The sequence below is a fragment of the Natator depressus genome, chromosome 2 (assembly GCF_965152275.1).
Source record: "Natator depressus isolate rNatDep1 chromosome 2, rNatDep2.hap1, whole genome shotgun sequence".
Taxonomy (NCBI): domain Eukaryota; kingdom Metazoa; phylum Chordata; order Testudines; family Cheloniidae; genus Natator; species Natator depressus.
The window spans coordinates 264,795,859-264,818,610 of NC_134235.1; the positions used below are offsets into that span (position 1 = coordinate 264,795,859).

Here is a 22,752-nt window from a genome sequence, read left to right on the forward strand (position 1 = left end):
CATCTGCTTCTGCCAGCGTGGGCTCTGCCTGAAACTTGGTTTCCCCGTGCTGACCTGAGGACTCGGAGTCCAGGTGACAGATAAACGCTGCCTTGTTGTGAGTGGGCCGTGCTGCAGACTGGGAGCGTCGCTCCCTGACAGAGGGACGTCTCTGCAGGAGTCTAAGGAGCCGCGCTGCGAGTCAGACAGGGCTGGAGCCCACAGGCCTGGTCTGGGAGCACGGGTCTGTGGGGTTCACCGTGGGGAAAGCTAAGCCTAGAGGGGTCCTCCCCGAAAGTATATCGAGGCCATGGCAGAGCTCACCCCTGGAGAGCCGTGACACGTGCACCCCGCCTCGCAGCCTGGTTTGTCCAGGGCAGATCCCTGCAGGACAGCTGCAGTGCTGAGTCTGTCTCGTGCCTCGGTTTGCAAGGGAACCGTGCCAGCGGTCTCTGGCTTTGTAGGAGCACTACTGGATTCCAAAGACCTTCCAGCCTCCGGAGAGATCCCAGCCCATCCTCTCACCACAGCCAGCCACGCACAGGCAGCTGGGGCGTGTGGCCCATTCCCCTGGCTGAAGGCAGTCTACCAGCCAGCAGACACGGTGGGGACATTCATCTCACTGAGCCAGAGTCAGTCTGAACAGGGGGGCCTTCCATTCACCCCTTCCTACAGCAGCATCCATGCCAGATGCTTCCGCACTGGGGTGGGGAATGCCCCCGGGTCTGTGGGCCCTGGAGAGCCCCTTGTTCTATGGTGGATCAGAGCAGGCCATGTTGTAGGCAGGGCTCTGGGAAGCGTGTGGCTCTCCCTCTCCTGACAGCACCGTGAACCATGTGCTGTGTCAGGAGTCAGGACAGGGCTTGGCCATCTCTGGTCCGGAAGCCATTCCCACTGGGCAGCGCTAATGAGTGAGAGCGGCCTGGCCCACTCCGTTGGCAGGAAGCTTTCATTGCCCCAGGAGGGGCTCCGGAAGGAAACTGTCCTCAAATCCCTGTTCCCTTGGACAGATCAGTTTGCCAGTAATCAGAGCAAGTGCCCCCTGCTCTGCTCCACACGCAGTCTCCCACATGCCTTCCTCTTCTCATGGACAGGAGGTCTCCTGCATGCTTTCTCCAGGGCCTCATCTGCAGGGTCATCAGGGAGAATAGATGAGACGCAGCTACAATGAATTGTGCAGCTCCTTTCGAGGCGAGACAGACCTGCTACGTGTGTCCGTATGGCCTGCTCCCCTTCCAAACATCCTGGATCTTCTGTCTCAGAAGCAGGGGGCAGATCCTTCAGGTCCCTGCCACTGGCCACATGGATGTTAGCTCACTGAGCATCACCAGAAGATCCTGTGCCACAGATGTCCATGGCATCCTCATCCACAGCAAGGAACAACCCACCAGCTCCCTCTGCAGGGTTTTCTGTCTGGGGTACTCGGACACACCTGGTTCCTGTACACACTCCTGCCCCGGGTGAACTGTCTCCTTCACTTGTAGCAAACCGGTCCTGCCATCACTTAAGTCAGAGCCCCCCTGGCTGCAGCCTCTGCCTGCCATCCGCCTGAGCCTACCTGGTGCTCACCCCCTGTGGTCCCCCAGACTCTCCAGGGTGTTAATCCATCAGTTAGAGGGCCCAGCTAGCAGCTCAGCCTAGTCCACCTGGTCTGCGGGGACCCAGGAAGGACTCAATGGCTTTCTCGGTGGCTGTTGTCACAGCCAGAGATGGTGGGCTGCGAGCCCTAATGCCTCACTTTCCTACGTGGTGCTCGTAGGGATGGGGGAGGCTCAGTCCCTGCCCCAGGCCTTCTCCAAGGTGTGTTCTTGCTCCCACCTGAAGCAGGCAGGTGACCTATCTGATTTCTCACCCTGGGGAGGCGAGGCTGCATGTCTTGGGTGCTCAGAGAGCCCTTTCTGTTTATTCGGATAGGACAAAACCACTCAGGAGTTGCCTTGTAGTTTGCAGCCCGCAGTGATAGTTCTGGGGGCAGTCTTTTCCCCAGAGGTTATCCCAGTGGGCCAGCCCAGTTTGTTGTGAGCTGCAGGCCTCTCCCCTCCTGTGGGCATTGGCGCTGCAGCTCCTTTAGCGAGACTTAGGAACCTTGCTACCAGAGAGCTTGGCAGGGTTGCATCATGGAGTTCAATCTGCACCTTGACGCTGTGTTACTGCCTAGATCTGGCTCCCTCCTCAGACCTCACCGGCCTCGTTTGGGAGCTGCTCGCTCGTCGTCGGATTGTCAGCAGTGCATGTGGATCCACACTGGCAGGAGGAGGAGATGGTTGGGCAGATCCTGCAACCTGCGCTCCTCTCCCACTCCTTCGAGGCCATCTTGCCCTCTGGATCAGTGAGGGAAGGGCACGGTGGGGGAGGCTGCATCCCCCGGGGTGACTCTGGGAGGGGTGCCGGTGGACACACAGTATCCAGGCGCAACCCCAATGGAAGCTGCTGGCCAGGAGGCCCCGCGTGTGCCCCGGCTGTGGGATCCACCCAGACAAATGTCACCAGCAGCCAGTTACTGTACAGTCAGGAGCCATTCTTTGTACAGTGTGCACTTGGACTGAGGAACTCACTGCCACTAAGCCGCATGGGGTCCGAGGGCTGGCAGAAGTGAGACAAGGGTCAGGTGTTTGTCTGGATACAGGTGCATCTGGAGCTGCCACAGGGGGGTGACAAGAAACTGAAACGAACCCAAGAGTCTGGCAGGGCTCCCTGGCCTCCTGCTTTGGGGTGTTTGCAGCCTCCATTGGAAGGGGCAGGAGAGAAGAGCTGCTCACCACAGGACTTCTCGGCCTTCCTCATGCAGCCGGCATTGTGCCAGCAGTGCCTTGCCTGAGCTACTCTGGCTGGTCCAGGGCTGCTGGGACAGTCTGTGTGGCGGGGGTGCCAAGAGCCATTGAACCGAACTAACCCTGCGTACAGTGGAAACCCCACTGCACCCCTAGGTCCAGCACCGAGGGGCTAGTCCTACAGTCCTCAGAGAAGCCAGCCCCGCTGCAGCGTCACGAGCCGCATCCCAGCCCGGGGAGAACCTGCAGTCAGGGTTGTTGTGAGCTGTGTGGTCCCCCGCAAGCTCCGTGCCCTCCGTTCCAAGCCTTTGCCTGAGCTGGCTTCCCTGGGGCACCAGGGGCAGTCTGCCGTGCGAGGTCGCTCAGGGGGGGTTGTAGCCACCCAGGGGGCAGCCTGCTGGCGGGTCCCAGGCATACCCCAGCTCTCTCTCTCTCGCTCCTTCTCTCTCTCTCGCAGGCGAGCAATGGCAGCGGCGCCTTTAGCGACTACTCCTCCTCCGTGCCCTCCACCCCCAGCATCGGCCAGCGGGAGCTGCGCATCGAGACCATCGCTGCCTCCAATACGCCCACCCCCATCCGCAAGCAGTCCAAGCGGCGCTCCAACATCTTCACGGTGAGTGTGGCCAGCGGCGGGACGTGCCAGGGGGGCGTGGTCCCATCGGCACAGGGCGGCCGTGCTCCCGGCCATGCGTGTGCTCGGGCCACGGCGCAGAGCGCGACTTCTGTGGGCACATGGGGGCGGAGAGGCTGTGGGGAGCGCAGTGCAGTGCGTGTTTGTGTGTGTGTGTTTGTGCATGCACGTGTGTGCATCCTCTGTGTGCGTGTGTGAATCCTCCCCGAGTGTGTGCGTGTGCGTTCTCCGTGTGTGTGTGTCCTCTGTGTGTGTGTGTGCGCGCGTCCTCTGTGTGCGTGCATCCTCCCCGAATGTGTGTGTGCGTCCTCTGTGTGTGTGCGTCCTCCGTGTGCGTGTGTGAATCCTCCCCGTGTGTGTGTGCGTGTGCATCCTCTGTGTGCATGTGTATCCTCTGCGTACGTGTGTGTCCTCTGCATACCCGGTCTCCTCTGCGTGCATGAGCATGTGCATCCTGTGTGTGTATCCTCCATGTCCGTGTGTGCGTGTGCATCCTCCTTGCGTGGGGAGTGAGGGGTGGCTCTGCCTGCGTGGGCGTACAGCACTGGTGCCCCTTTCCCATCGCTCTCCCTGGGGCCATGTCCCCCGAGCAGGGGCTGACGTCCCCAGAGGCTGGGACTCTGTTTCTGCACTGGCTGAATAAGCCCGGCAGGGTCTCGTGGGCGGTGGTGCTCAGAGCCAGCAATGGCACATGGAGTCCCCCTTGCATCCATGTGTGACGCTAGCCGGACACCGAGGGGCCCCTGCTGATATGTAGGGGGAGGGCTGGGCATGTTTGAACCAGGGGATTGAGGACGACATCATGGGGAGTCAATTGGGGACATTTACAGCTGTTATTTCTGCTGGTTGTGTTTGCACCCCATCTCTCAGCACACTCTACACCCATGTGCGCACACAGCCACCCCACTGTCCCCAAGGCACCCGGGCCTCCCCACACACCATCCCAACATGCCCCACGTGCACCTCCATCCCCCTGTCTGAACACACACAGCAACTGGGAACTCCACTGTTCCCCAGCACCCGTACACTGGTGAGCACACCCGTCCACTGTTCCCCCAACACCCACCCACCGCTCCCCAGCACCCATACACCAGTGCGCACGCCCGCCCACTGCTCCCCAACACCTGTACATGAGTGCGCACACCCTCCCACTGCTCCCCAACACCCACACATACCCACCTTCCCAGTGTGCATACCCGTATGCCCAGTGCATACACCTCTCACCCACCTGCACCTCCCCAACACCCTCACCCCCAGTGCACACAGTTCCCACCGTGGACCCCGCTGCTCCCCAACACCCTTCAGCACGTGCCCCCCCCACATTCTCTCACAGGGGCCTGTAGAGTCTCCTACGTGGTCATGCTCACTGTTGTGCTCCTGTTCTAATGGATTTCCTGCTCCCTCCCCCGTCGTTACTCTCGCTCATGCTCACACTTACTGTTGTGCACCAGTGCACACCAGTTCTCTCGTGCTCTCACGCTTGTCCACACACCCACTGGTTCTGGACTCGCCGTCAGTTCATGTTCACACTCTCCCTTTCGCTCCTGCTGGAGCGCATCAGGCTTGTGGTGACATGCTCATTCTCAGCTTCTTCATTCTGGGGCTCATGCTTCATCACTATGGAAGTCATCAATCGGGGCTCACGCTTGCTTGCCGTCTCTAGGGGTTCCTGCTTGCTTGCCCTCTTTTGCTCAGTCTGGGGCTCAGGCTTGCTTGCCATCTTGAGGGGGTTCCTGCTCGCTTGCCTTCTATGTGGGGCTCATGCTCACTCAGTCTGGGGTTCACACTCACTCTCTGGGGGGCACCTGCTCAGTCTGGGGCTCACGCTTGCCATCTCTAGGGGGTTCCTGCTCGCTTGTCTTCTCTGTGGGGCTCACGCTCACTCAGTCTGCGGCTCACACTCACTTGCTCTCTGTGGGGTTCATGCTCGCTCAGTCTGGGGTTCTTGCTCACTTGGCTTTGTGCGGGGCTTCGCTCACTCATGCTGGGGCTCACGCTTGCTGGCTGCACACACATGACTCACATAGGGTGGCGGTGGCCATGGCAGCAGCAGGATTTGAAGGTGCTGATTCCCTCCCTCCCCCCACAGCTGGGCTGGGCAGAGCAGTTTGTCCGGCCACTAGCGCGGCCAAGCACCCCGCCCCATCCCTGCATACATGGGGTGGGAGAAGCGGCAAGGCCTGCTCTCGCTGGGTCGGCTGGCCCCTCTGGGTGGGTGTGCAGGGCCTTGCCTAGGTTTCTAGCATTGGGGAGAGACACGAAGTGCCCTGCTCTGGGAGCAGCTCACCCAGCTCCGAGCTGCAGTTTGTTCCCTGGAGTTTCATCTGCAGGCCTCCTCCCCTCTGGCTGTAAGTGCCCTGCTGCCTGGGGCCTCTCCTGTGCTCCCGTCCCTGGGAGTGAGGTGCAGACAGACGGGTGTGTGGCCACCAGGTGGAGACTGACTCCCGTTCTCAGCGATGGCTGCCTCCCAGGCTAGCTCTGGAATGCAACTCCGGAGCTCGGCCTGCTGCTGCCTCTGGCTGCCTGCTCCGTGGCTGGCCTGTCTGTCTGTCCCCACCGCTGACAGACTCATGTCCGTGTTCTGAGTATAACTTGCCAAACTCTTTATTCTTTCGATATTTGCAGATATGTGCCACTGTTTCCAACTTTTCATCTACAAAAAGGCCTTTCCAACTCCTTCCAAATTAGAAGATCCAGGTGGTTACACACGGCACCTCTGTACAAATTCTCTCACTTTTCATTGCCTCTCCAGGGCCGGATAAGGGATGGGCACTGGGATTGATCTAAGATTAGAGGCTCGCCCGCCCGCCCTCCAGCCAGCATGGGTTCCCCTCCCGGAGACACGCAGGAGCCTTTTAACCCCCCCCCATGTAAAGTCTAGGAAGCGCTGCGACGGCCTGCACGTGCACTCTAAGCTGGGACATTTCTGGGCCTGCCGGATGCTGTCTAGGCCCTTTCCATGTTCCGGGGATGCCAGGCGGACGACCCTCCTGGGATGGAAAGACCTGCAGACCCAGCGGGACCAGGGCAACAGCAGCCAGCGGAGACGGATGGGCCAAGGGACGCTTTGCTGCCCGCTAGCACCTGCTGCTCGCACTCCGGCCCCTTCCTCCTTCCTGCGTTTTCCTGCAGCCTGCATGGACTCCTGCTCCTCCTCCTCTTCCTCCTCGCGGCAGAGCAGCCATCTGTGTCTCTTTCTTTTCTTCTCTTTCGATCTCCTGGCTTTATCCTGGGCCCAAAAGCGAGCAGATTGGTGTCCCAGGCGCGCAGGGCAGACGTTTCTTTCTGATCCAAAGCACATGGGGAGCTCCCCACCTGAGGGAGCTCGTAGGACACAAGGGAGAGACGTTGTGGCTGCCCTTCTGCTGCCATTGTTGTGATTCTGAATGTATTGATTGTGCTCCGTGCCGTGTATGACTTGATATTTTCCTGTCTTAAGCACCTTGAATGAGTTCTGCTCCACAGACTGTATATTTCATATTGTATTTACTGGAGTTTGCTCTCACCACAGCCATCCTCAAGGAGTATCCGATACTGCTCTAGACTCTCTAGATGTATACTCGATAGTTATTGTCCATGCTCTTTTGTAAGGGGCTGGTCTCTCTGCCCAGTGACCTGTGCTACTTTGTATGGTGCAAGTGTGTTCACGGAATAAATCTGTTGGATTAGTAGGAGTGTGAGTTCCTTTCACTGCCTTGGCCTCTCCTGCTTCCATCCATGCTCCACCGACATCCCATGCTCTTCCTGTTTGTGTCACCGTGTGCTGTGTGCCCCTGAGGGAGAGAGGAATCAGGGGCAGCCCTTTGCTGTGAGGAGAACGGCTTTGGGGCAGGGTGTTAGATGGTTTGGGGGGCTGGGCGGGAAGCTTGGGAGCAGGTGGGCTCTGGGGAGGCCAGGATGGGAGTTGAGGCTGATCACAGCGTCCTTAGAGGGGATGGGGAAGAGGCTGCCCTGGGGAGCGTGTGCTGGCCCAGCGGGGAGAAAAGTGGGCTGTGTGTTCCTTCTTCCCCTGCCCCTGTGTCTAATGCGCCTGTGTCTCTTCTCTTCCAGTCTCGAAAGGGCGCAGACCCGGAGCGGGAGAAGAAGGTGCCGGAGTGCAAGGCGGACAGTATCGGCAGCGGGCGGGCCATTCCCATGAAGCAGGTTCGGATTCCCCGGCCCCCCTAATCATGCCAGAGCACTGCCCGCTGGGGCAGGGGTCCTCAGGCCTCCTGAAGGGCAGCAGGGCGTCGCAGCCTGGGCCGGGGCGTGGCAAGGGGAGCATATGCCATGGGCGCATGCTGGGCTAGGCCACGCGGGTGTCCCAGTGGGAGCAGGGCAGTGTCTGTCTCAGGCTCATTGTGTTTCCATGCATGTGTCGCTGTCACCAGCTCTGCCTTCTGCGTGTGCGTGTGTGTGTGCGCAGCCCCCCCCGTGCCCCCGTGTGTGTGTGCGCGCACCTGTTGCGTGGGCGTTTGCCATACGCGCGCTGGTACCAGTGCTCCCCAGCAGAGGGCAGCAGAGCGTCGCTGCGGCTCCGGCTCCTGGCCCCGGCTCCAGCTCCTGCCCCCGGCCCCGGCCCTGGCTCCGGCTCCGGTTCCTGGCCCCGGCTCCGGCTCCTGGCCCCGGCCCCAGCTCCAGCTCCCGGCTCCGGTTCCTGGCCCCGGCCCTGGCTCTGGCTCCTGGCCTGGGTTTGCTGTCTGAGGACACGCAGGCGCTGGCCTCCTGTTGGGGAGCCGCGCCCTGTGGCCCAGCGGGGCCCAGCTGCGAGCCTGCAGGGCCAGAGTCTGTAGCTGCCTTTGGGGTAATGGGGAGGGGGTCTGTGGCTGGCTCTCGGGTGATGAGGAGGGGGTCTGTGGCTGGCTCTGGGGTGATGGGGAGGGGGTTTGTGGTTGGCTCTGGCTCTGGGGCGATGGGGAGGGGTCTCTGGCTGGCTGTGGTACAGCAGGTTGAAGGCAGGGAGGCCATGGAGGCCAGCGTGGCTCAGGCTCTGGGTAGGAAGGGGGACAGATAAGATGCACACCCAGATCGTGCCCCCCGTCTCTCCTTGGGGTAGGTCCTGCTCACTGAGTCCTTTCCTCCTCACCAAATTGGAGCTTGACCTGAGGTCCCTGTGGGCTGTTTAATCCCCTGTTTCTGTTAGCTGGGGGCATCTGGCCATCCCTTCCCCTTGCTCCCCTTTCTCCATCTCTTGTGGGGCTGGCTGCATCCCCGGGTCCTATTGCAGGGGTTGTGTGCTGGCCCTGGCTCTCCTAGCCCCTCTCCAGGGGTATCTGCTGCGGGATAAACATTGACCCAGCCACCCCTGGCACCATCACTTTCCACAGGTTCACAGATGCCAAGGCCAGCCGGGACCTTTGTGCTTGCGAGAAGGGAAGTTTTGCCTCTTTGAGGCGGCCAGGGGTGGTGTGTAATTGTCCCAGGTTACTGGGTCGGGGCTGGAGACGGTTTTGTGTTGTATTGTTGAAGAGGAACCCCTAGATATGGAACCTGGCCCTTGTTGCCGCCAACTCTGGCGGGAAGAAGGGTCACATGACCATCCTGTCTGACCCCTGATGTAACGCGGGCCAGAGACCTGCCCCCCAGTTATTCCTAGAGCCGATCTGCCCCCTCCTCCCCAACTTTTAGAAGCGGTGTCCAATCAGCGTGGGTACTTAGTGGCTGGGTTTGTGTGCTGTGCCTCTGGACCTGCACAGGCTGCCAGGCGGGAGGGGCAGGGGGAAGTGCTGGGCAGAACCCCTGTGCGGGGCAGAGACAGCATGTAGGGACAAGGCGGTACCCTCACTCTATTCATGACTCGGCCCCCAAGACTGGCCTTGGAAAGTTGCAATTCTCCATGTTCACTGGACTCCAGGAGCTGGGGCTTTTGGAGAAGCACCAAGTACTGCAGAAACCACAATAAAACCATGAGAATTGGTGACTCTGGTGGGACATAGAGGCTGGGGCCCCATACAAACATATTCCAGACAGTCCCTGGCCCAAGGAGCGTTGTGGGACTTGTTCCCGTTGCCAAAGGGCAGTGCAGAATGTGGTCAGTCAGGGAGGCTCAGGTACGATGGGGAGTGGGAGTTTGAAGGGCTGGCTGGACAGATCCTGCGCAGTGGCACCAGGATATGCTTGGGTTTCTGGGATGTCACGGTACCAACTGCCCTGACAGGTGAGCCCAGGGGACGCTTGGCCTGCACCCCTTCCGCCCCGAGAGCAAGGAGCAAGCGATGCCTCCGCGGTCTCGCTGCGCTGCTGAAAGGCCCAGCAGGGTGCACCAGCTCTGTTCTCTCCTTGTCCGAGGAGCGCGCAGAGCTGTCTCTGCTCAGGTGCCCACAGACTCTTCAGTGGGGGAGGGCGACACCCAGGGCTTGGATCAGGGCCTCCCTTCACTTCCAGCAGGTCCCGTTCCTTCCTGGAGGTTCTCCCAGGGCTCCAGCTCTTGGAGCCATGATGGGTCCCTGGGTCATGTCTCTGACCATGAACTCTTGGGCGGTGACTCAGATCCCTGCAGCTGCTTGGCCGCACTGCCCCAGCATGCCAGGTACAGCTCGTCCTGAGCTTTCACAGCCAGGCCAGGCTAGCTCTGCTCACATGGCATGCTGCCTCTGATGGGGCTGGCTCCGGTCTCTTCAGAGTGGTGTCAGCAGAGTCCTGGGAGGCTTTGATAGGCCCTGGGCAGCAGCCAGGCTCAGGGGATCCCAGCCTGCCTGAGGGATGGCAGCAGGTACTTTTTACTTGTTTCTCTGGCCCCGTCACCGCAGTGTGGAGTGCCTCACACTCTGACAGGCTTGCTGCATTCGCCCTCACTCTAGGCAGGCCAGAGCGGTTGTCAGGGAACTGTCCCACAGACACAGAGGGACCGGCCTGGGAGTAACTGGCCAAACAGGGATCTGAACCCAGGTCTTCTGGTCCTCAAGTAGAGCCCCAACCACTGGACCATCCTTTCTCCAGGTGCCACCCCTAGACAGGAGCTCACTTGAGACAGCTCTCCCAGGGCAAACACTGGCAGGTGCCAGAGGCTTGCTAGGCAGAGGACACGACCCCCTGGAAAGCAGCATTTCTGAGGTCTCTGCAGAGAGGTGGGGACCAGCGGATGCTGATACAGGTCCCCTTCCCTGAGGCTCTGAGGACCAGTTCCATTTTATTTCTGCATGGTGTTGCATTCCGATGAACTGGTGGGCCCTGGAGATGGTAGAATATGGCTTTACCCCAACCACATCCCCTTTCCAGGGACCTGTCCCAGGAGAAACGACTGCCCTGTGAACTCACCACCCTGCTGCTGCTAGCAAGGAGAGTGTGGCCAGAGCCATACAAAGGCAAATGAGTTTAGTGCCAAAGGAAGAGAGGCTAAGATCCATTCCCGGGCGTCCGTGGTGAGGAGCCGGCCGTAACCCTGCCGTGAGAGGGGTGCTAGAGCCTCACAACCTCAGCAGGGGCGTGGGAAGGATAAAGTCTTGCCCCGCACTCCGGTTCAGGGCTCCCCGCAGAGAGAGGTCTTGAGGGCCCAATGTTCCAGCTGCAGAACAGCAGCCAGGGCTCCGGAAGCTGTCACCGAGAAGTGCAAACCTTGTAACTGCTGCCCAGCGCTCCTGGGGTTGTTCCTTCCGAGGGGAGCGGGGATCTCAGCGCCTATCCCCTCGGCAGATCCCCACCTCTCCGGAGCGTCACCGCTCGTGTGACTGGCTGGCTGTGTAACTGCGGGGGTGCTAATCCCCCCCACTGAGGCAGAGGGACTGAGGATGGATATGGGCTAAGTTTGGTGGCTGGAAAGCGGGACCTTCTGCCTGGGCGTGTGTGGCCTCCGGTAGAGCGCTGCCCAGCGTGCACGGCCAGTACGTGGGGGGAGGTCCTGCTACTCGTAGGTGACCTCCCTTATTCTCCGTTGAATCTGCCTAGTGACCTTTCTGGGTCCTGTGGGGAGGGGACTGCAGTGCCGGTGGCTGATTCATCCCCAGCTTTGGTGGCAGAGCCCTGCATGAGCGGGCTGCGTGCTCAGACAGGAGGCTGGTTAAGAGAATCTCGGAGGGAGTGAGTTTGGGGGATGCTTTTGCACCAGTGGGGAAGGCTGCTGTTCCGGGGAAGCGGGTGGCAGCCGCTGAGCCTTGCCCATCACAGCACGCCCAGAACATGCTGCTAGTGAGCCGATGTCTCTCTCTCCCAAACTCCAGTTGTAGACGCTAGAGCTGGAGCCACCCAACTCCCGTGGCCCCCGTGTGAGACAGAGGAGTCCAGCCTCCTCTCTCTAGCCCTTCTCCTCTGACCTGGGTGGCAGACGCGGCCTCCTGCTGGTGCGGGGGCTGCTGCACGTGAGGCTCCGGCTCCCCACCTGGTGCCCATGCGATGATCTCGGCAGGCCCAGGCCCGCACTGGGTGGGGAGAGGATCTTTGTGGCTGGACGCTTGACACTGAGAACTGGGCTAGCTGGGCTGGCAGGCTGCCGTTCCCAGCTGGTGGTTCCTGGGAGCAAACACACGTCCCCTTCCTCATGCAGATGCTGCTGCTGAGTGTGCAGTCACGGAGTCAGCCCTGAGGGCCTGGGGTCCCTGGGCCAGCTCTGGTTGGGCTGGCTTCTTCAGCGGGGCCCAGAGCCGGGGACTCCTCCTTCTTGGGATCTGGGACCATGCTGGGAGCTGAGATTACATTTAAATTGCCATTTGCATTTTCCAATCAATACACGACTTTACAATTAAGTTTGGTGTTAAAATTCTTAGCGAAAAGTGAGTGGAAGGGAGATTTGTGGAGTGAACGAGTCCTTTGGGGGCCATCGCGGCTCCCTGCCTCATTACACTGCATACTGCATGCTGCTGCCACTGCTTTCCCGGCGCACCCCCCAATCCGAGCACAAGACGCCGAGGCAGTCACACGGGCCAGCCTCGCAGGGCCGGGGAAGCGCGCTGGAGATGGTGGGCTGGCTTGCTGTTCATCCCTCTCAGCCTCTTCCCTTTTGTGACCTTCGCACTGGGGAAAAGGAGCTAGCTAAGGATTCAGAACATGCAGAACCCCAGGGGAGGCCCGGGGTAGATAAGGATGTGGCTGTGTGTGGCCATTGGGAACATGCAGGATTTGTGGAGAGTGTGTGTGTGAGTATGTGGGGTTGGGGATTCTTTGGGGGGAGCTGGGGCATTGTGTGCACAGAGCATGCGCATGAGTGGGATGTGCTAGCACAGAGGTCTCCAGCCCTTCGGGGGTGGACCCCCCATTTGTGATGGTTCTGCCCCAGGTTCACATGTGGCTGCTGCAACTCACCTGGGCTTTGTCCTTCTTCTCCCTCCTTTCTCGCCTCATCTTCTTATCTCTTTTTCTGTGTAGTATTGGGATTTTGCTCCATTTCCCAGGAAATGGGAGAGCTGGATCTCCCTAGCTGCTTCTCGGTTCAGCCCCGACCCTGTATCATCAAAACAGAGAACAAGTCCAGCCACAGAACAGGGAGCCCTGATGCAAGCCACACCTGTGGTGTCACAAAAACCTGGATCCAGCACTTGCTCCCTCCCACTTCTTTCTCCAACCCTCACAATTTCTAGTGCCTCAATACAGAACAAGTCTGTCTGCTTCCACTGCCCCAAAAATGTCTGGACCTCCATGTGTCCCAACCCAGCCGTGCTGCAAAAATCTGGATCTAGATGGAGCTTGCAAAGTTTTGACCCTGAACCCTCAAACTGTACAGTCTAAACAAAGAGCAAGTCCAGCTAATGCAGACTCCACTGGATATGTCTGGAATCTGGGGCACCCTAGCTCAATAGTCCTGGGAAAACACAACACTGATACCTGCCTTCTCGTGTGCCGGGATATGTCGCGTCCTGATTTGCATAGTGGGTTAGGAGCAGCTGCATTTGTTGTCTCTCTAAACAGTGCAGTTTTGGGGTTTGAGGCCAGAATTGGCAGGGGTAGCAGGATATCGGTACTCAATGAATTTGTTTGCAATGCTGTTGCGTCCAGACACATCAGGATCCAGACTTTTCAAGGAGAACAGGGGCAGTTACACTTGGCCTCTGTTTACATGGTAGAATTTTTGGTTTGTAGTAAATATTTGCAGGATCTGGCTGGAGGAGTCAGATTTTAAAAAGCCAGCAGGGGCCATTATGACCTCCTACATAGCTGAGATAGGGAATCTTGCTCAGTGATTCCTGAGTCAAGCCCATAACGTCTGGCTGAGCTATTAGAGATCCGGCTTTGATTTACAGACTCCAAGTGATGGAGAATTCACTACGTCCCTAGGTCAGTTGTTCCCATGGTAAAAGCCCTCCCTGTAGACGTTTGGTGCCTAGTCTGAATGTGTCTCGCTTCAGCTTCCAGCCATTGGATCTCATTCTGCCTTTTTCTGACAGAGCAAAGAGCTCTCGACTATTGGAAATCTCTTCTCCAGGTAGTTACTTGTAGACCCCATGATCAAGTCACTCCTTTATCACTTAGATAAACTAGATTGAGCTCCTTTAGTCTCTCACGATAAGGCAGGTTTTCCAGGCCTCGAATGATTCTTGTGGCTCTTTCCAATTTGTCAACATCCTTTTGAAGTGTGGACACCAGAATTGGACACAGTATCCAGTCATGGTGACACTAGTGCCTTGTGCGGAGTCAGTATCATCTTCGTACTCTGACTTGATATTCCCTTGTGTCTCTATCCCTGGATTGCATTCACCTTCTTAGCTACAGGATCGCACTGAGCACGGATGTTCTCTCCATTTCCACCATGACCCATATGTCCTTTTCAGTATCGCTGATTCCAGGAGACAGACTCCTGCGCCCTGTACCTTTGGCCTGTCTTCTTTGTTCCTAGATGTATGACCTTGCACTGGTGATACAGATAGGTTTATATAACTGACCTGCCCCAACCATCATTTACAACTCCACCAATTTTGTGGCCTCTTCAAATTTTACCAGCATCATTTTATATTTTTTTCCAGATCATTGTTAAAGATATTGAATGGATTTGGGCCAAAAGCTGATCTGTGTGGGACACCTCTAGAAAGACCATCATTGGATGATGATTCACTGTTTACAGTTACTTTTTGTGATCTATCATGTAACTGGTTTTTACTCCATTTTTTATCAGCTATGTTGATTTTAGATCGTAGTAATTTTTTAATCGGAATGTCATACGGTGACAAGTTCCCTGCAGAGGTCTAAGCATGGTGTCGGCACAGTTAACTTTGTCAACGAAACTCATGATCTCATCAAAAATAGTGTCAGGCTTGTCTGACGAGACCTGTTTTCCATAAAACACTGTTGATTGGCATTAATTATGCTGCAGTCCTTTAATTCTTAACTGATTTCTCTCCACACTGGCCTTTTCCCGATTTTGCCTGGTATCAGAGTCAGGCTCTCCGGCCCATAGCCACCGGGCCCGTCCCTTGCACATACTGGCACAACGTTCGCATTTTTCCAGTCCTCTGGGACTTCTCTGGTGTCCCAGGATTTGTTAAAAATCTACGTTAATGGCTCAGAAACCACCTCCGCAAATGCACTGAGCACTCCTGGGCCCGAGTTCTCTGAGCCTGAAGATCTGAAGATGTTTAGCTTCAGCAGTTTCTGTTTAACACCGTCCCCAGCCCCGGTAAAATAAGAAGTGTTTCCTGATCGTTGTGAGCAGCGAGTAAATCATCCAACTTCTTCCCAGACACTGAACAGATCTATTTACTGAGCACTTCTGCCAGTCCTGTGTCATGTTGGCTGCTTTACAATGGTAGTTTCACGGCTGCCCCGGGAGGTGTCAGATGTTGGGTCTTTCTGATGGAGTTTAGGCAGTGGGACTGGGTCCTAAAGTTGGCTTGGTCTAGCAATCCAGAGGTGTTGGATCCAGGTTTTTTCAGTGCTGTTGGGGGTCCAGAGTTTTTGGCATGCTAGATGCAGTTAGGCAGTGGCATTTGGGCCAACTATGGGCTAGATCCAGCTTTGTCCCCAGACTCCATTTTCCAGTCTTGTTTTTGTTTCCCAGTTCTCTCCCGGCCTCCCATGCTGTGAGGTGCTGAGCGCTCCTCTTGGTTTGGCTCCAGCACCATCAAGGAGGCCCTTCTTGCTATCTGTGTCTGCAGAGCAGTCTCTGGCTCCCATCTTCCTCCCCTTGCTGAGGGTTGTTTGCCTAAATAGGTGAGCAACTAGTGTAGATGGTTTTCACTCCTTTAGCTGGTTGCACTTGACCTCAGGGGCCCTACAGGCTCAAGTCTAGGCTGCACTTAAAACTTAGGTGGGCTCAGCTCCGGCACTCAGGGATGTGAAAAATTCACAGTTGTGCTGCCCTAAAGCGCCGGTAGAGAGACGGCTAGATGGCTGGAAGAACACCGCCATTGCCTGGGGAGGTGGCGTGACTCTAGCAACAGTCGCTGTAGTGTGTGTCTACACTCCTGGGGCTGCAGACACGGCGCCTCCTCCTGGCCATTCTGGGGATTAGCTTTGCCAGGCATTGTGCCCTCCTCTGGCGGTCTCTTCACCCGTCCTCTCTGGCCCTGCAGGCCCTCTCACTGCGGGACTGCAGCCTCCTCTTCGTCCCTCGACCCTCCGGCCAGGTCGCTACCTGGTGTCCCCTTCTGGACGGGGGTGGCGGGGGATGTAACCTTCCCGGGCAGGCCGCTGTCCTCTGCCTGGCCCCTGCCACATCCCCGGTGGCTGGCAGGGGAACCCAGGCCCGCCCTCTACTTCAGGTTCCAGCTCAAGGTCCCTCCGAACAGAAGCCACGGCCTGCACTGTCCTGCCGTGCTGCTTTCCCCTGAGCCTTCTCCTACCTTCCTGGCTTCCCCCCTCTCTGGGTTCACCAGCCTCCCAACCCCTTCCTCTCAGGCAGTAACTGTGGACACCTCTGCTAGCCCCTAACGCACCTCCATGCTCCCAGGGAGTGACTGCAGCCGTCTTCTGCTGTCAGCATCCTGGCTTTATAAACACGGCTCAGCTCGTCTCCCCGCTGGGCTTCCGCAGCGAGTGAGGCCTGATTGCGCGCCGGCTTTCCTCTGGGTGCAGCCCATCCATTCATGGGACCCCGCAGGCAGCCAGGGGAAACTCGCTGCCTGGTCCAGACAGAGCCGGGCTGAGCAGCTGCTCAGGGGGGATGGAAATGGAGCCAGACAGCTCAAGAGGCACCATAGGCTGCGCCCTGCTATCCGACTTCTACCCTGGGGACAGGAGTCCCTGCTGCCCCTTGCTCCAGTGTCTGCCCCAGGCCCTCTGCCAGCCTCCTGGGCCCAGCCGATGGCAGGCGAGAGGCAGCCCTGGGAGCTCATTGTGTGTTTTCGCTGTGTGCCGCAGGCTGCTTGGCACTGTGGGTTGCATGCAGCTGGACCCACCACTCTTTCCCTCCCCTGCCCCGACCTGGCACCCCTGGGGGCTTGCCTCCCGACTCAGGAGCTGCTGGGTAGCATGGCTGGGGCTGGGGGGTGGGCGTGAGAAGGCCTGAGGGGGGTGCGGAGAGCTGCAGGAGTGTGTTGTGTTCCTGGGGGTGGAGGTTGTGCTTCTGTGGGGAGGTGTTTGTGTGCGTGTGTGTGTGTGGGGGGTTGTGAACAGCATTGTCCAGGGGAGGCATTTGGGGGTGGGGGCTGTGGGCAGAGTCGGGCGGGGGAGGTGTTTGGGGGAGTGGGGGAGGCATTTGAGGGGCCTGGGGGTAGTGCTGGGGGGACTGTGGGTGGCACCGGCCAGTGGAGGTGTTGGGGAGGGTCCGTGAGCCGCGCCAGGGGAGGCGTTTCAGGAGTGGCCGTGGGCAGGGGAGGCATTTGGGGAGGCTCTGGGTGGTGCCAGCTCAGGGAGGCGTTTGGGGGGGCTGTGCGCGGCACTGGGGAGGTGTTGGGGGCGGCTGTGGGTGAAGCTGGGCAGAGGAGGCGTTGGGGTTGGGGAGGCGTTGGGGGGCAGGGCTGTGGGTAGTGCCGGCCAGTGGAGGTGTTGGGGAGGGGCTGTGAGCAGCGCCAGGGAAGGTGTTTGGGGGGTCGCCATGGGCGGGCGAGGAGTTAAAGGGGGCCATGAGTGGTGCCGGGTGGGGGAGGCGTTTGGGGTGTTGGCCATAGGCGGGGAAAGGGTTTGGGGGAGGCTGTGGTTGGCTCTGGGCAGAGGAGGTGTTTGGGGTGTTGCTGTGGGTGGGGAGCCGTTTGGGGGGGCTGTGGGCGGCCCTGGGTGGAGGAGGCATTTGGGGTGTCGCAGTGGGTGGGGGAGGCGTTAAGGGGGGACTGTGGGTGGCCCTGGGTGGAGGAGGTGTTTGGGGTGTCGCTGTGGGTGGGGGAGGCGTTACGGTGGGGCTGTGGGCGGCACTGGGCACAGGAGGCATTTGGGGTGTCGCTGTGGGTGGGGGAGACGTTAAGGGGGGGCTGTGGGTGGCCCTGGGCGGAGGAGGCGTTTGGGGTGTCGCTGTGGGTGGGGGAGGCGTTAAGGGGGGGCTGTGGGCGGCACTGGGCGGAGGAGGCGTTTGGGGTGTCGCTGTGGGTGGGGGAGGTGTTAAGGGGGGGCCGTGGGCGGCACTGGGCGGAGGAGGTGTTTGGGGTGTCGCTGTGGGTGGGGGAGGCGTTAAGGTGGGGCTGTGGGGGGCACTGGGCGGAGGAGGCGTTTGGGGTGTCGCTGTGGGTGGGGGAGGCGTTAAGGGGGGGCTGTGGGCGGCCCTGGGCGGAGGAGGTGTTTGGGGTGTTGCTGTGGGTGGGGAGCCGTTTGGGGGGGCTGTGGGGGGCACTGGGCGGAGGAGGCGTTTGGGGTGTTGCTGTGGGTGGGGGAGGTGTTAGGGGGGGCTGTGGGCAGCCCTGGGCGGAGGAGGCGTTTGGGGTGTCGCTGTGGGTGGGGGGGGCGTTAAGGGGGGGCCGTAGGTGGTACTGGGTGGGGGAGGCATTGGGGGGCTGTGGACGGCGCCAGCCGGGCTAGGTGTTGGGGGAGGCCTGGGCCTCGTCGGCTGGGCGGGTGGCGTGTGGACGCTGGAGGGCGTCTCTCTCCGACCAGACCGTTCGGTTCAGCGTCTGCGTCTGGCTCCAGTGCAGGCTGAGGCAGGCCCGGGGTGGGAGGCGCTGGGCGTGAGGGCGAATCCTGCCAGGGAGCAGCAGCCACCTCTGAGCAGGCCCGGCGGCTCCTCGCTTCCGGCACCTCTGTCACTTTGGGAGCCCCAGTTTGCTAACTGACTAACTAACTAACGGGGGGATGTCCTGCCTCTGCTGAGCTGGGCCCAGGCCTTCCCAGAGCTCGCTGCCTCTCGCCCTCCCCTCTAACAGGGCAGTGGGGACGGGCGGGGGGAGTGGCTGAGCCAGTTGCTGCTGCTGGCTTGTGCCCCCCGTCCCCCCTTGCTACCGGCTTGTGCCCCCCGTCCCCCCTTGCTACCGTGCCAACAGAGCCTGACCTCTGCGGCAGTGAGAGCAGCCGATTTCTGGGCCCTAAGGGGGCAGGTCTAGGAGTCCCACTCCAGCCCATGATCCTGAAAGGGAGATCCCCTGTGCTTCACCCCCACCCTGCAGCCTGTGACTCTGGGGGGCTGGAGGAGGGGCATCGGGGGGGACACCCCACTCCCCGTGGCAGGTTGGGGGAGGGGCATTGGGGGACACCCCTCCTCTCGTGTCAGATTGGGGGTGCCTCTCTCGCAAATGGCCCAGGGAAACTTGGGAAGCCCGTTCCAAACTTCTCTCTGTGGAGTCCAGGTCTCCCTACCTCACTCAGGGCCAGCATCCCACGAGGGGCGCTCCCAGGGCGGTAGGGGTGGGGCAGCAGCTGTGTCCGGGGTCCCACGCGGGGTGCTCCCAGGGCGGTAGGGGTGGGGCAGCAGCCGTGTCCGGGGTCCCACGCGGGGCGCTCCCGGGGCAGTAGGGGTGGGGCGGTGCCAGGGACGGGTCCCACAAGGGGCGCTCCCGGGGCGGTAGGGGTGGGGCAGCAGCCGTGTCCAGGGTCCCACGTGGGGCACTCCCGGGGCGGTAGGGGTGGGGCAGCAGCCGTGTCCGGGGTCCCACGCGGGGCGCTCCCGGGGCGGTAGGGGTGGGGCGGTGCCAGGAACGGGTCCCACGCGGGGCGCTCCCGGGGCGGTAGAGGTGGGGGGGCGGCACCAGGCCAGGGTTTGAGAGTCTCGACTCCTCTCCTGCAGGGCATTCTCCTGAAGCGCAGTGGCAAGTCCCTCAACAAGGAGTGGAAGAAGAAGTATGTGACGCTGTGCGATAACGGAGTCCTCACCTACCACCCCAGCCTGCATGTGAGTGACCCCCGGGCAGGCCCTGCAGGGCCGGGGGGAGGCACAGAGGAGGTCTCTGCTCTGCTGCTCCAGCAGGTACCTCGGGGGGTGTCGTGACCCCCCCCAAAGCACCTGGCTAGTAGCGGGGAGGGGTGGGGAGCGCCGCAGCCTGGGTAGACCCAGGACTCCAGCCTCTCCAAGGAATGGCAGCCCAGGCAGGCACTCTGGTCCCACCCTGGCCTGGGCAGCACCTCTCGCCCCACTCTGGAGCTCGGCAGCATGGGGCCTCTGGCTGAGGGGAGAGGTCAGCGGGGACAAGCATGCTAAGTAAACATGGCCCTTTCTTTTCCTGCTTCCCTGGCCAGTCCCCAGTCAGGCAGGGCCCCTGGCAGGAGGGAGAAGGCAAAAGCTCCTTGCGGCCAGGGCCGATGGCCCCGTCTGGGTGTGGAACATGTTCCTGGCTGTTAGGTATTGGGTAACACAGAGGAGGTGCCGTGCTGAGCCTGCCGAGCTGAGCTGTCACTCGATGCATCTACAATCCTCTCTGCGGCTGGCTCACAGCTGCCTCTTCCATCCATCTCTGTCGCCTCCCCACTGCGGGGCTAATGGCTTCTCTCCCGTTCCCTCTTGAGCACAGTTTGCTGCTAAGACAGTGAACCGTGGTCACAGACACACCTGTGGCCCTGTAGACCGCGATGCCCTCTGGACAGCAGGGATCACTTCTTGGGGGGCACAGGGCAGCCAGTGAGCAGTGGGGCCCTGAGCTAGCCCAAAGGGGTGCCATCGTGCCCCGGGGCTTGAGGGGTGAGCTGCTCCATGCTCAGAACCCTGAATCCCTCGGACCCCAAGTGTTCTAATGCCCAGATCTTCATCACCCTGCTCCTCAACTCCTGGAACCCCATGTGCCCCGTCCGGCTCTCTGTGCCCTCTCCTGCCGTCAGTTCACCTCGGAGTGCCACCTCTCATCCCACTGCCTGAAGCCGTGGGACTGTAAAACCCGTTCCCCTCCTCCTAGCTCTGCTGTGCCATCCGACTCCCCCTCCAGCCCCCGGGTTCGCTGCTCCAGTCTCCACTCCTCCGACTCCCTGCTGCAGTCTCTCTCTTCCATAGCCTTGGACCCTGGAGACTGGGAGGGAGCTGCCATTGGCCAGTGAGAGGGTGTACGTGTGTGTGCCCGTCTGCCCACGTGTGCATGTGCCCCGTGTGTGCGTGTGTACCACCTTTACACTGGGGTCAGAGCCAGCCCTTGTGACCTCGGCTGGCTCCCACTGCTGAGGGTGGAGGAGCTCGTTGGGATGTCCCTCCCCTTCCCCATTGCCTCTTACCCTCAGCGTCATCATGTGACATTACAGGACTGCCCAGCGCCGGCACCCTGCGCCCTTTGCCCGGTGCTGCTGGACACCTAGGAAAGTACATGCTGAAGGCATCACCTCCTCTACGTGACTTTCCACGGACGCGCTGAGCAGGGAAGGAAAATGAGGAGTAATAAGGCCTGCCTGGCATGCGCCATGCTGGCAGCTCTCCCGCCCCCACTAACTCCCTGCAGGGCAAAGGGTGTCTGTCCCCTCCCCACCCAGACACCATCTCCCCGGGGGCCCAAGACCCCCACTGGGCACCTCCACGTTGTATTGCTTCCGGAAGGCTGGCAGACTCAAGTGTTGGTGGGCTGTGAGCAGGCCTGGATGGCCGAGTGCCCCTTGTGGATGGCCTGCCGCCTGCCCCGGGAGCTCTGCTCAGGGGCCAGCTGGAGCCCCACGACACAGGGAGGGGAAGGGAGCCCTGCGGGGGGCTCACAAGCCGTCCTCACCACTTCTGCACTGCCCTCCAGAGCCCAGCAGGAGCCGCTGCCGTGCAGGGAGCACGTAGCCACATCCAAGGAGTGCGCCAGCAGGCGTTCCCGTGTGTCCTCGAGGGTCGCCCTGAGGCGAGCGTGACACTGGAGCAGCCTGGCTGGCTAGCGAGGGCCGTATCCCAAAGGAAGGATCGCAGCAGCATGGGCCCAGCAGGCACACGAAGAAAGGAGAGCAGCAAAATACGGACCCTGGACTTCAGAAAAGCAGACTTGGACTCCCTCAGGGAGCTGATGGGCAGGATCCCCGGGAGAATAACATGAGGGGGAAAGGAGTCCAGGAGAGCTGGCTGTATTTTAAAGAATCCTTCTTGAGTTTACAGGGACAAACCATCGGGATGTGTAGAAAGAATAGTAAATATGTCAGGTGACCAGCTTGGCTTAACAGTGAAATCCTTGCTGATCTTAAACGCAAGAAAGAAGCTTACAAGAAGTGGAAACTTGGTGGGATGACCAGGGAGGAGTATAGCAATATTGCTCGAGCATGCAGGGGTGTAATCAGGAAGGCCAAATCACACCTGGAGGTGCAGCTAGCAAGAGATGTTGAGAGTAACAAGAAGGGTTTCTACAGGTGTGTTAGCAACAAGAAAAAGATCAGGGCAATTGTGGGCCCCTTACTGAATGGGGGAGGCAACCTAGTGACAGAGGATGTGGAAGAAGCTAATGTACTCAATGCTTTTTTTGCCTCTCTTCACAGACAAGGTCAGCTCCTAGACTGCTGCACTGGGCAGCACAGTATGGCTGGGATGATTTAGTTGGGGATTGGTCCTGCTTTGAGCAGGGGGTTGGACTAGATGACTTCCTGAGGTCTCTTCCAACCCTGATATTCTGTGATTCTATGATAGGTCAGGGCATGTAACCCACACCTAAGGGGTGCTTGCAGCTCCCTTCGCTTCATCAGGATATGTGCTGTACCTGCCAGCATCCCCTCCAGCTTGGCTGGAGCGAGGCTAAGCTGCAGAGTCCATGTGTGCAGAGGAGACAGCTGAGAACGATCATCGTTCTCCAGGTGGGGTCTTCCTACAGCGCAGATGCCTCTGTGCGCTGCCCCCATGATCCCAGTGACTTTTTCCTGCTGTGTCCCACTGCTGCCCCCTCCCCTCGTTTCCCACCCCACTGGCCCCAGCTCTCCTGCGATCAGGGCAGCTGCCCTCGGTGTATTAGCTGCACTGCCCCAGCTGAGTTGCATTCATGTTTCCTTCAAGGCTTCCTCTCTCTGGACTCCCCTGAGTTATTTGGTTGGTATTGATTTAGTTGGTGTTGGTCCTGCTTTGAGCAGGGGGTTGGACTAGATGACCTCCTGAGGTCCCTTCCAACCCTGATATTCTATGATTCGGTTTCATTGGGATTCGTTGATCAGCAAGTTCAGCTCTTGGCACCTCCAGCCCCAGCAATGGAAACAGGCCTCCTCCTTCCCCAGACTCCTCACTGTCTCCAGGGATTAGACTTGTAG

The 22,752-nt window shown here is 59.7% G+C and overlaps 1 protein-coding gene across 3 annotated transcripts in view; it reads left to right on the top strand.

The window, feature by feature from the left end:
* AGAP3 (ArfGAP with GTPase domain, ankyrin repeat and PH domain 3) overlaps window positions 1-22,752 on the top strand; it is a 244,918-nt gene that overhangs the window by 140,695 nt on the left and 81,471 nt on the right. For 2 of the 3 annotated variants that reach the window (XM_074946654.1, XM_074946656.1), the window contains exons 8-10: window positions 3,208-3,363; window positions 7,432-7,524; window positions 19,367-19,471. In XM_074946654.1, the coding sequence (XP_074802755.1) occupies window positions 3,208-3,363; window positions 7,432-7,524; window positions 19,367-19,471 (354 nt within the window). Of the gene's footprint in view, window positions 1-3,207; window positions 3,364-6,006; window positions 7,050-7,431; window positions 7,525-19,366; window positions 19,472-22,752 lie in introns of those variants that run through there. The other variant, XM_074946657.1, reaches the window with a different exon arrangement.